Source organism: Centrocercus urophasianus, unplaced genomic scaffold (genome assembly GCF_019232065.1).
Source record: "Centrocercus urophasianus isolate 14NV4802_14NV808 unplaced genomic scaffold, USGS_Curo_1.0 seq_15, whole genome shotgun sequence".
In the NCBI taxonomy this organism is placed as follows: domain Eukaryota; kingdom Metazoa; phylum Chordata; class Aves; order Galliformes; family Phasianidae; genus Centrocercus; species Centrocercus urophasianus.
In genome coordinates this window covers 4816620-4830478 of record NW_024884697.1, presented here as the reverse complement: position 1 = coordinate 4830478, position 13859 = coordinate 4816620, and the positions used below count along the sequence as shown (strand labels likewise).

Genomic DNA, 13859 nt, shown 5'->3' with positions numbered 1-13859 from the left:
ACAAGTAGGTAGCATTTGCCCTAAAACAGGGTAAATATTTTCTTATACTAATCTACAAAAAGTGGTTCTATATATATACTTTAATGAGAAAGTGAGCCACCTAAAATGGCCTTATCAAAAAACTTTACACTGCCTGAAAAATGTAAAAACTATTACAGACCTCTAGAGACTTAAAATCAGACAGTTTTATTTCTCAAACTGTTTTGGAAGTAGTCTGTTAGAAACCAACATTCTGTGCCTCTGGACACATATTGCTATTGTCACCAGTGACCAGGCAGAATGCCAATCCCTGTATAATACTTTCAAGTCTGTTTTTTTATTTTATTTTATTTTTTTACGAAATGAAAACAAAAACAAAAAACAAAAACAAAAGAAAACGAAACCCGGAGGAAAAAGAAAAACAAAAAACCAAAAAAAACAAAACAAAACAAAAAAAAAAAAAAAAAAAGAAAGAAAAAACATTTTGCCACAGGTTGTCTTTAAATCCTATCATTAATTTATCTAATAATAAATTTCAGTCTTGCATGAATGCAGCAATGTTTTTTCACATTGACTTCCCAGAATTCATAGCTAGATGAGGTCACATGCAAATTTCAAAGGTCAAACTAGATCAAAGGTCAGTAGGAGAACCAAATATGACGTGAGGTCAGAAAGACATCAGAAACAATGACGGGACGATGAAACTTTTTTTTTTTTGAGACGCCACAGGGACATGCTAGGCAAACGATGGGCTAACGGGCATGGAGATGTCTAGGGAAAAAACAAGGAAGAGGAAAAAAGTTACACAGAATCTATGCAGCACAAACAAAATCACTTTTATGGGTGCACGAGAAAACTAATGCAAATCTTTTATCAGTAGAGTCTATGAGCTGTTCACACAATTTGCATTAACTTACAATACTTGTCAACAGCAGCACAATGGAACCCCAAAAGAATCCATCTGAGAGGAGTCAGAGAGAATGGATTCGTCTTTGGGGAGAAAGGAGAGGAAAGAACCAGCTTCTACAAACGTAACATAAAGGTAAGGGGAGGGAAAAAAAGGGCCAGACGACTGAACTTTAAACTAGGTAATGGAAACTACGAACAAAATAACCAGACAAATACAAACAAGAGGATAAAAGCATGAACTGTAAAGGGTGTAGGGTTCAACAATGAAAAAGCGCCCATTCTTGGCACAATTACTCTAGAGACTACTTCAAAGGATCTAGCTAGCATAGAGAGCTGCTCTTTAGGTATCCAATAAGTTAACAATAGGCAATAAATAACTTCCATTATTTCTGAGGCAGTAAAAATTTTGTATAAAAATAGAAATGCTTTTTACAAATAAAATTTACAGGCCTGTGGCTTTCTTTTTTATTATTATTAAATTTATCTCTCAAGAAACATCAAGTATTGTCACTCATTTTATTTTTTTTTTTTATTTTAAACCCTGTAGCTTTAGAAACAGATCTCTAAATCTTTTTTACATTAATCCTTTCCAAAAAAAAAACCAAGAACTTAAAAAAAAAGTGAAATATAAAGACCAGTGTAAAATCAGACTAATATATAACAATACATTATTTTGAACTGAGAAAAAAAAAAAAAAATCAAATCTTCTCAAAAAACAAGTTGATGTAGTGGAAAGACTTGTTTCAAATTTTTTTGTTGCAAAATAAGTGCTTCAACTGGCAGGAGGCCATTTTCTTTAACCTATAAACTGCTGGTGCCACCCTGGTAAAATAGGATCCATCCATAGAAAACAACTTTTATTGTGTGCTAATGGCACCAGGGTTCACAGAGTTAAATTGCACATTTTTTGAGAGAGAGTGTGTGTGTGTTGCTTTGAATTTCAAGACGTTTGTTTTTTAAAAAGGAGATAAATTATGCTGCAAAACAAAATACAGTAACACAACTCACTAATTACTTGGCGAGGAAATGTGAGCCAAGTGTAATAAGGACAAATGGGGAAATGGAAGTGGTAACTGTAAAAATAACTGTCTCTTGGTGAAGGTTGGCTATATGTTCTCTCTTAACCCCCCTGCAGAGGACAGGTTTGCTCATGGGACTTACCCTAAGAAAGCTAAAATAAGAGCAGTAAGCATCTGGGGTTAAGATCAGTAAGGTTTGCTGTCATTTTTGGAGCGTTTCAGCTGAACCTTCAAGCGTTTCATGCCAATCTGAAAGCCGTTCATAGCCTGGATAGCAGCTTGTGCAGAGACTGGATTGTCATAGCTAACAAAACCTATGAGACACAGAACGGAGGCGGGAGAGAAAGCGAACTGTAGGTTAGAACAAATTTCAGAAGGCTTTTGTTAGGATTTTATTATTGCTATTTGTTTGACACATTTATCTCTCTTTATTTAGTTGGTCACAGTTTATATCCCACTACCTTTCTCTTTTTCTTCTCTTTACCTTTACAATATTTGTTTTCTACTTGGGATGTGGTTGTCCAGTTTTGGTGCAATGCAGTTTCCCAATCTGTTTTTTTTTTTAATATACCTACCTTAGAGACTGTAGATATTTATCACTGTAATACTTTTCACTGTGATATCTACATACATCCCGGTCTATTAGCCCAATCTGCTGATGTGAAGCTGAAACAGAATACCTGGTTACAAAAACAAAACCCAAACTTGGATGCCTGTGTGCATTTGCACCTCTGAATGTAAGCTCATGAGCACTGGTCCTGGGTGGTATTAAACAACCATCTCCTTGGGCCAAGCCTGGGACAGTTGCAATATTAATATTTTGTATTTTTGCAGCTCAAGACCTCAAGGTACATTAAATGTTCAAGACCTCAAGGTACATTAAATGTTTATTAATTCAGCCTCTTGGTCCCAAAAGGGGCATGCAAGGATCGAAATTAAGCAACATCATAAAGACGATGGCAGGGCTTGATGAGAACTTCAGATCTTCTGCTCCTCAGTTGCTAGCACTAACTAGGGGGGATAATGCTTGCTCAGGTAATTCAGAATGGCTGGCCTGGCTCAGCTTTCTTTTCCCTGCGAGACTCAAAAAGCTCTGTTCATAATGGACTCAAATCTCCCTGATTCAGGAAGCCCAAAATTCATTTTCATATCTGGGCCTCCCACTTGTAATTGCAAGGCTCGCCTAACTGCTGCTCTGTCTCTGCTCTGGCTAATTACTACTGCATTCCAGCCCACTATTATGCATACACTTTGCAATGCTTCCTCTTCTTTCCACTCGAATTTGCCTTAATATACATCCCTTCAGTCTGTTAAAGCTGCCTCCCATACACTTTGTTTTCAATACTTCTCAGCTGCTCTCTTCTATCAGCTTTCTTCATTCATGCTTAGTGCCTGCATCCTTTTCTGATTTAAAACCTCTTTTTACCATCATTTTAACCTGCTCTTTTATGGCTCTTACTTAACTCGTGCTGCTGCCCTCTTTCTTCTTCAGTGTCAGAGTGATACGCTTCCCTCATTGTAAAGAAAAGAACCCCACTTAACAAGTGATCTGGTCCCTGTCTGCCCTCCCTCCTTCACAGACCTTCCCTCTAGTTCACCTTAAATCACCTTCACCAAACTATTTACTTACGATTCTTCTCTGATAATCCAGGTTCACATCTGCTTATTCCACTAAAAAAAAAACTCATCACTTAAATCTCTGTAAACCCTCTCCTGGCCAAAGCCAACACAATTGCTTCATGTGGTTGATTAGCCATCAACTTCTTAACAGATAATAAATGTTCCCTGTTACCTTCCTTGGTTCTAGTAACTTGTCACTTCCTCATTTTCTTCCCTTGATCATTTCCTCTTAATATTACTGCCTTATCCTGAAGAGCTTAATCACTTTCTTCTTTTCTTCTAGAAAATCTTGTAGGAGATCTTATCTATCCACATGACTAATCACTGTCTTAGCACTGCACTCTTTTGTCTAATTCCATCAGCTCACAGACCTCAAGCACTAGAATTTCCTTAGGAACAGAAGACATAGCTATCATGAGTTGAAAGGCAGCTGTAGCACCTTCCAGGCAGATATTCCATAACCAAAGTGTAGCTACTCTTACCTTCCTTGACACTTCAGCAGTTTCCTCTACAGCCTTCCTGACCTTCATGTTCTCTTAAGAGCAATCAGAATGGTCTTTAGCTACAAAATTCTCATTATCTTAGTTCCTTTTTATCTTAGCTAGTCTTAGTGACCTGAAAGTTAAGCAACTGATCTAAACTAGTCATCAGGTGGCATCTATGAATTGGGAATAAAGAAAAGTGAGTACACCCAGAGGTGGCTTTTCTTCCTACTGTTTATGCCATGAAATGAGACACTCCTCTTTTGACAGAAGAACAATAATCTCAGGCTATCCTTACCTTCCAGAGGGATGTAATAAGGCACTTCATTCAATGTCTGTTTAATAGTTTCCTTGACACAGTCACAAATTCAAATATACATCCTCTGTGCTGCACCAGTGGAATCAGCCTTTATCATTCAATTGTTATTCTGATTCACAATTTGTCTCTGTACACAGAATGCTATATCTACATTAGCCTGTTACACTTTCATCTTGTCCCTTATCATCAACCTTCACTTCTAAAGCTTGTGGAGGAGTCTGGCATTCTCTCCCTTTATTTATCTGTTTCTGATTGCAACCGATCATCATTTTTTTTTTTTTTTGGTCTGAAACTTAAATTGCAGGTTACATGGGGATTATGTTCCTTATCAATTTTCAAAGCATATGTCACGATGATCCTGATTTTTGTTTTAAATCTCTTGGTACCTTTGTAACCAGGATAAATATTTTTAATCATTTGAGTAGCGATTTTGCTGTGTGGCAGACTGAATTTACACATGGATGTCACCGGATCCCTTCTCCCCTGCCTTTTACATTTTCTCATTTCTGTTATTGTAAGATTTATGAAAAATGAGAAGGCTGGAGAGTGAAACCTTTTGTCTGCAGAATCAGCTAGAGCTCACAAGAGTTCACGGAAGAGTACTTTCAGGGGTAGAGGGACTGTCCTGTCATCCTCATCACTATTTAATCTCTTGAGCATCCATTTGAGCTGGACAAGAAAGCAAATAATACCAAAGCTCATTTTCTGCAAAGAAAAGTAATTTTTCATTTTGTGAGGCAGTGTTACATAAAAGCTTATTATCACTACTCCAAGATTCACTTGGAATGTACCTTCTCTTTCCAATTCTACCAATGGATGGCCTTGGGCAATCTTTTCACCATTGTAGTGCTCACTCTGTTCTCTGTAATTTGTCTTCCAAAAAGTCCCCAACCATACCAGCCGAACAAAAAAGAATCAAGCCCAAACTGCACTAGGAGCAATGGCCATTACGAGTCAGAAACGTGTAATTCAGATGCACTATTGTGCCAGTTTTTGGGTGAGGGTATAAAGAGAGAGGAAAAAAAAGCTTTTGAAATACAAATATGGGGTTGAGACGACAAAGAGATGAGGTGATTCTTGCTTAGTAAAACTGGGCCAATGGATACAGTATGCTAAACTCGCAGGATTAATTCTGGCCTGTGACTAGGAGTATCACACGGGTAGTCACCTACTGAATCTGAGCATCTCAACTTCCTCTGCCAGCATAGTACTTTTTGCTTTTAAAGCAGAACTCTCTCGCTAGTGGCAGAATATCTGGGGAAGGAAGAACAAGGAATTGCAATGTTAGTGAAACTTGACTAATGCCTAAAAGACAGAGGACTGCTCCATCCATTGGGTGTTGACCCCTCTGTTTTCCCTCAAACAAGATTGCCTCAGTTCATCATTCTAAGTAAGGTAATTGTGTCCCATAAATCCAGATGAATGTGTAGGTAGGTAATCAAACAGTAAAAAGAAACTCACAAAAACCTAGTATGGGAAGCAAGTTGATGAATTGAGCTGCCTGTTCAAACTAATCTACATTTTTTCATTAGTGATCACAATTGCTGCGTTTCGATTAACACAGCTTGATTTGACATTTCATCAAGATTCGTGAAGACCTCAACAATGATTTTGTCACCCCAACATACTAACTGAACTGGTTCCAGATCAATAGGGAGTCATTTTCAATTCCACTTTTCAAATTTGCTATAGCCTCAGGGACTGTTTTAACCCACTGCAGAAATACACTGGACTATATTAGTCTAAATACGAACAATTTCTTGTAAAGCATAAACAGGGACCAAAAAATATATGGGAAAATGCAGAAAGAATGTTGCACCCTTTCTCTAAAGTGAATTACTTTCCAGGTGTACTAAGGATTTGTCTTTAGGTGAAAAACTCTCAGATTGTGCTATGACTTGAATTCTAGTGCAGTAGGTATTTCTGAGTAGTGCGATAACTGCTGCTCTTCTTTGGGTATTGTGTGTTTAGATAAATTCATCTCCTTCCAAAATGGTTTAAAGACCAATAGCTGCTCCTGAATGGCCCTTGTGTAGACAAAACCTTTGACAGACACATTTTAACAGAACGTAGATATAAAAATGTAATGATAGGCAAGCTAAGAAACACATATTATGGTTAACGGGGAAGCCTGAAAATTAAGGAATGGTGCTGTGCAAAGAGTAACAGCGCCAGTACAAAGGAGTTTTTGAAAATAAAGGGACTGTCATGACTAATTTATCATATATACAGTTGTTTTTCTATGCTCTGGGAAAGAGCTGTCATTTTTCTGGAAACTCCAGTATTTTGGGTCAAACATTCACACATTTTTCTTTCAGTGATTCTGTCCTCCTCCCATGCTCTCTTCATGCCTTGCATTGGAATCACAGTTATTAGACTGCAGTCTAACTAATTACCACTAGCTAACATTCTGTTTTCCACTCTATCAAGTCACTAAACTGGTGCACCTATGTCATTCAAAGAACATCTGCCCACCTGACTAACCCTAGAATTTGTTCTATAACAACCAAAACATCATCTTTTCCTCCACTGCAATCTAGCTTTCTGCTAGCTCAGAGCATTCCTTAGGAAATTTGACACTGATCAGTCGATGCTGCCTTCATCCCTGCCCTAAGGTAAGGGCATATACTGCCCTTCATAATGCATTGGCACCTGCCCAAAGCAGTTATAGCTGCATATCTAGACACCAACTGCCAGTAACGTGTTCTGAACTACATGCACAAGCCATTCAAGCACTAATTGCACAATCTTGTACTTAATTCAGAAGAAAGAAATTCCTGTAATGTAGAAGTAATGGGTTAAACATAGAGCATTCTTAAGTGGCTCAGCTATACAATAGAGAATAATTAGTTATCCATAATAAGGCAGCTTAATAGTATACTAAATGACATTCCCCCACATAGGGTGTAATTAGTTTCATGTACTTGACACATTTATGCGAGATGTCAGACTGGAAGATTATTATTGTTTTTTCACATCCAATTTTTAGTTAGAACTAGTTTGCCTGTGCATCCTTCCACTCACTTGAGGATTAGGAGTCCATTATTTTGGGAATGAGATTCCAGTATGACATTTCTCACACTGCTGTTAATTTTCTTTCCTGACCCCTTTTCAATGCAGTGCATGTGGTTCTTACTATTTAATTTATTAAATTTGACATACCAAAGCACTTGCTCAGATTGGTCTGTTTGTCAATGAAGACTTTAGCAGAGATAACATTTCCAAAAGGCATGAACATCTGCAGAATGTCCTGGTCTCCAAATTCCTGGGGGAGGTGGTAAATAAAGAGGTTTGCCCCTTCTGGACCTTTAGGAAAACAAACAAATAAAAAAGTCTGAAAATGGCTATTACCAGTGCTACGTTTAATCTGTTTTTCCATAGTACTTACTGGAGGTGATGGTCAGAAAGCATTTCACTTTGCAACTCCGAAGGAAGAAAAGTAAGTGGATCATCAAAGGAATAGAGCTGAAATGGAGCTCTTTAGAGCATCCTATCTTGCAAAGTGTTCACTCGATACCTCTACTACAAAAGAAGTTAAACTGCAGGCTCTTTCTTCAATTTACTCAAGTGTCTTTCAGTAAAATTAGGGTTAGGAAAGCAGTTACGCAATGTATTACTCTTTCACAATACTCCAAGATCTGCACAAAGAGCCCCCTGCTGCTTCAAACACCTACATGGGTTTGTTGGTTTAATTCTCCGTTGCAGGAATTTAGGGAAACACAACCAGCTGAGCTTAGGTTGGAGCCTCGCAGATTTATACTAAAAGGGCAGGAAGTTGGTGGCAATGGGAACAGAAAGGCTAAGAAAAAGCAAACGTTTTGACTTGGAAATCATGGAAGTCAGAGAGAGAAAGAAGCTAAGAACTAAAGAGCTTGCCCTTTTTAAAAATACGAATACTCCTGAGAAAGCTCTATCTCCTGGAAAAAGTTCCGTAAAATAATTATTTTTAATAAGTTCAAACTGAAGTTGCTGGGTTGAGATTAAAGTGGCTTTATACAAATTGAGGTTGAAAAGAAAGGTACAGAAAAGGTGCTTTTGAATATTTTTCTTATAGCCTATGTCTGAGATACATGTTATCCGTGCTATTGGTTTAAGCATGCCCCATAGCAATAAATGTGTTATTTTTTATTTATTCTCAGTTCAGTTTTTCTTTTATAGGCATATGCTGGGAATGAGCCATTAATGTGACCTATGATGCAATCAGACACGTGGCCCTCCCACACAGTGGGAGCACAAGAAAACAAACATTTCTGTTAAAAGCATGTATAAAGTAACTCACTTAAATATTCCCTTGCTTAATGGAACCTAAGTGTGTATATGGTGGGATGTCTCTGGTTTCAAGATTGGAGCTAGAAGCACACACTGCATTCATGGAACACCTTCAGCAGCAGTCACTGAAGACCCACCTCTCACAACAGAAGAACCAGGCCGCTGCCCTCTGTCAGCTGAAGTAAAAGGCTGCAGTATTTGCCCAGAGCAAGATTTAAATGGCTTATAAAAAATATTTTTCAAAAACAAAAAAATTTTGTTGGTGGTGGTGGAAGAAAAGAGGGAGAAAGAATTTCACCTGCACCTTATTTCTTCTGACATAAAATAAATTATAATTACAAAAAAACTTTCTTTTTTTTGTTTTTACAATATTATTTTAAAATATTACTATTTTTTAAATAGCAAGCAAAACTTGTTCAGCAAGCAAAACTTGTTCGACAATGGTGTACAGCATGTGCACGAGGCAGTTCACTGTGCTTCAGCACTGAGTACTGATACTGTATTTTGCTTTGATATCTTGTTATCCTTGACCACTCTTCACCGTGCCATGAGAAATCATGGTAAGAAGTAAAACAGAGTTGTCAGTATTCAAAGATGGAATTTATTCACTTCAACTTAACCCGTTACTTACAGAAACAAGGCATAACAGAGCAGGCTGTGTTTTTAAAAAGACACTGTCAATTCAAAAAGAAAACACAACCCAGACTTGATAGCTCATATACTGACAAAAACAAACAGAAGAAAATCAAACTGTCCTTCAGTGAATATCTTAGAATGACACCAGATAAACAATATCTGGTGTCAAACAGTCCACTGTCACAGACCGATGTGAGTGAGATGAAGGACAAGAGCACAGAACACAACAAAATTAGGAAAAAAAAATAATAAACCAACAAAAAGCTTCCATTTACTAATCTAAGCTTTTAGCAGTAAAAGAAACAACAAATTTAGAGAAAATATTCATTTTAACTCCACAGTGTCTTCATATAACAACCAGCTGTGGGAATGCCGAATTTATCTTCCTAGGAAACACCACATCCCATAACAGCGTAAGATACGATATTAAACGAGGATAAAAATCTTTCTCTTGAGGATATTACAGTGGGTTTATTTCCAAAGCTTATCTCTGGCAAGAGCAGTAGTGGGAACACAGATACAATCTTAGAAAGCATGCAATATTTTCCTGTCCTTCTAGAATTAGCTGGAATTTTGGATGAGAGAAGGGAAAGCAATGAAAACAGAAACAAAACCCCAAAATGCCTGAGTACAGGAGAATGAAAGAGGGGAAAAGGGTAACCTCATGTTACTAAACATTTAGTAATTACTATTCATTCATTCTTAGCAGCAAACTCCTGAGGTTTGTTTTGCTCTACTGGTGCAGGGAGAGGGACAATCACTCCCTTAAGTTGCATCCCTGCAAAACCCAGAATTAAGCAAAGAACCACTTAAAGCAAAGTCAGATCTGACTCAGAAAACTTAAACCTAATCAGATTAAATCCATTATTACGGAAAATGGAAAACAGTGCAAAGTGTGAGTGAGGGTCACCTGTAAAGGGATGAATTTTGCTACTGATGCCTTTTTATGCAGCAGAGCTTTTAGCGCAGAACTGTCAGTAAGGCATAGCTGGAAGGAGAGATGGTAAAAAAGAAAAGAGAATTACAGTAGAGATTGAAAAAATGAAAAACACTAATCAGGGCAGGAGAAAGTGTAAACTTCAAAGACAAGGCTATCTGAGATCTTTTGTTGCTTTCTGAGATCTTTTTGTTGAGCCACTGTGAAGAAATAAACCCAAGGCATGGCTGTGGGAATGCCTGGCTGTCTCAGAATCATAGAACCATACAAACATAGACTGGCTTAGGTTGGAAGGCACCTTTAAAGATCATCTGGTTCCAACACCCACCAGCTCAGACTGCCCAGAGCCCCATTCAACCGGGCCTTGAACACCTCCAGGAATGGGGCATCCGCAGCCTGTCTGGTCAGCCTCAGTTCAAGCACCTCACCACTCTCAATTACCTATTGTGATTACCAATTGTCCTATCACTGTCAGATTGTGTAAAAAATTGGTCTCCTTCCTGGAAGGCCACAATGAGGTCTCCACTGAGCCTTCTTTTCTCCAGGCTGAACTAGCCCAGCTTCCTCAGTTTGTCTTCAAAGGATAAATGCTCCAGTCCTCTGAGCATCCTCATGGCCTCGTCTGGACCGACTCCAACAGCTCCACGTCTTTCTTGTGTTTGGGGCCCCATCAGTCCAGCTGAGGCTCATAAGGGCAGAGTAAAGGGGACCATTCCCCTCCCTCTCCTTGCTGGCCTCCCTGCATCCTCTGTTGATGCAGCCCGGGACACTGTTGGCCTTGTGGGTCTTCCAGAAAATACCACATGCTTGGTTGAGCATGGCTTACCCTAAAATGGGCAGATGCTTACCTTCCTTCTGGCTGCCCGCGGCGCTTTGCTGCTGCAACAAGCTCTGGCTGTACAAGGTGGGCAGCGCAGCGGCAGCATACTGCTGGATTCCTGAGTAGGCCTGGGTGAGCGCGTCCATTGTGCCGGCCGTACCATTCGTCAAGCCTGTTGCGCCGAGTCCTCCGTTCAGGGCCGCCATACCTGAGAGCATTTGAGCAACTTTACAAAAAACCCAACAATAGAGAAAAGAAATTGCACTTGTTCATTAGTGCTTTCCGAAAGTCGTTGGTATTATATTGACACTGACAAAGACGGCAGTGCATGCAGCTCGGCGTGGCACCAAATGGGACTGAAAACAAAGAAACACGACTTTGGCATCAGGATCACTTCAACACAATGGTTGCACAGTCAAACAGACTTACATGCAGCCTGCTACTGGCAAGTACTACAGCTCTGTGCCCCCCAAGCCCTCTCTGCTCATCAACCTTAACCCTCATGCTTCTTGAGGTGTCCAAGAGCAGGACCCATTCAACCTCCATCTTTGTGAGCTGGCCACTTGGGAAAAAGCATTCTGGGAGAAAACCCACACTCTCTGGACCGGTCTTTATCAAAGGGATATTTGCTCATACAGAGTCAGCATAGAACCCTGATTCATAGCGTTTTGAAACAACCATCCACACAGCTCCAGGCTTTCTCTCTTGGATTTCTGGTCAGAAGATGGATGGCGATGCTTTGCATTTCCATCCCCCTCTCCCAGCTACACTTGTAAGGGCAGAATGGATGAACAACAGTGCCACTGCAGTGACGGCAAGCGCTTCGCCCAAACCAAGAATCTTTTACAAAGAAACAAAGGTGTTTGGTTCTAGCAATGTGTTTCTTTACTCCTCACTGGAAGCATAGCCGCCTAATTTTTTTCTTCAAAACGATTCCACATCCTGATAAATAACAGGTTAATTTGACTGGGATGACTGCCAAGGAGGAAATTTCAGACTGGATTGCTAGCTGTGCATAAAATGGCATCCTTCATCCATTCAAACAGCACTATCTGCGAAAGAACTCCTGGACGACAGCCTCTTCTGTGCATCCTCATGGCTCTAAGATAAGCCACAACGAAGTTAACAAAATTAACAGTTATTTTTTTCAGAAATTCCAGAAAAAATTAATTTTCTCCTTTGTCAGTCAAATGGGTAGCAAGATTCAGAAACCTGCTCATTGCCCACATTCTGACTACTGTCAAATAGAGAGTAAGTGCTCAGCAGGTCTGAGAGGCCACCTTTTGTGTGCAATTACTACTCTGTGCTCTCCATTTTTTAGGCGAACAGATCACAAACAACTTATTAGGGCTTAATCAGGCCCCTCAAGGCACACTAAAACAGTCAACAGAAAAATGGGGCACCTGGAACCACCACCAATAGTTTCTTAGTCATTGACTGTGTCCAGTTTCTGTTGGCACAATGGCGGGTGGAGGTAACTGGTGGAGTTGTACTGGGACGCAAAAGATAGGAATATTGAGGAAAAAAAAAAAAGAGGGCTTAACTTCAGAGCAACAATAAAGGGCTTATATGTAAATGGGAAAAAAGTAAGGAAATTAAGCAGAGGACACTTTACAGTGAATGAACAATTAAATCTATTACATTAGGTAACAATCTTCTTCAAGGAAAGTGGTATAAACCTTATCACATGAGTAATTTGGAGACAGAATACTGGAGGGAATTATCCTGAATTGACAGAGGAGGATAAAGATGCTGACCTACTAGTTTTCTTCCATCTCTCATGTAGATTCAGGAAGTGTATTCCTATGAGCCTCTGATAATCAGGACAATTGCTCAAGTGGCACCTTTCTGGCTCCACCAGAGTCTGTGCCAATTAAGACAACTGTACTGCATAAATTATACCATTTGATATTACTGTAATTTGTGTGACTAAACACTTGACAGAGATGTGATATTCTTAGCTTTGCTTAATAAAATGTCTTGCACTTTGAAGATTTCTCTTTCCCCTCCACCCCACTTCAGAGCACTGCTGTATCCTGATAGGAGATACTGGCTGCATCTATGAACAAAAATCTCTGTCAGAGCACAGCCAGCTATTCCTTGTCTAATGGTTCCAAATGTGAAACAAAACCTGCAAACCAATGTAGTTTAAGAAACACCTTATATCTAAAAGACAAGATATTTTGAAAATGAAGATTCAAACTAATAACGGTGATGAAGCAATAATTTGATTCTGAGCCTGACTTTAACTTACTCCTTAGATTCCATACTTAATTTGTGTCATTGCTTGCATGTGTACACACAGCACTGATTGATAAAAAAAAAAAAAAAAAAAAAAAAAAAAAACACAACAAAACTTGTATCTCTCCCTTTATTATAGTGTTGAAATAACTTGATAATAGCGGAAGCATTAGGATAACACGTTATCTTGTGTGAGTCATCAGCCTATTAGACAAACACGCTTTGTGTCGCTGTGGGCAGTATCCTCCCCCTTCTTTCACCCAGAATCAATAGCCGCTACCCACCAAATGATTTCAGATCAGCCAGCAGATAGCTCCTGCTCAGCACACTGCTTCTGGGAAGGGCACTTCTACCCAACCACAGTCTAAATACGCTTCCCTCCTGAGCAAAGCAGCTCTGCAGAAAAGTCTCTGTTTTTTTTCTCTTCTCCCTTTTCACACGTTACAAAATCTGCAAGGTCCAGCTGCAGTTACACATTTCTGCCATCTCTCTATGATATCTACTAATGCATCTCAGACTGATATTAAACTCTAGTCTTTTCCTCGCTTCTGTGAAATAATCATTTTGAGTCTCTCATCCACAGCATTCTACTTTCCTGAGCTACATAACACAGAAATGACAATGCTTG

At 39.2% G+C, this 13859-nt stretch overlaps 1 protein-coding gene across 8 annotated transcripts in view; it reads right to left on the bottom strand.

The window, feature by feature from the left end:
- Window positions 1-389: 389 nt before the first annotated feature.
- The window catches only part of CELF2 (CUGBP Elav-like family member 2), a 364188-nt gene continuing 350718 nt past the window's right edge, over window positions 390-13859 (bottom strand). For 6 of the 8 annotated variants that reach the window (XM_042815506.1, XM_042815512.1, XM_042815515.1 and 3 more), the window contains 4 exons: window positions 11019-11216; window positions 7491-7634; window positions 2050-2221; window positions 390-750 (listed from right to left, as the gene is read on the bottom strand). In XM_042815506.1, the coding sequence (XP_042671440.1) occupies window positions 2094-2221; window positions 7491-7634; window positions 11019-11216 (470 nt within the window). In that variant the 3' untranslated portion in view covers window positions 390-750; window positions 2050-2093. The remainder of the gene's footprint in view (window positions 751-2049; window positions 2222-7490; window positions 7635-11018; window positions 11217-13859) is intronic. The other 2 variants (XM_042815508.1, XM_042815509.1) reach the window with 1 other exon arrangement.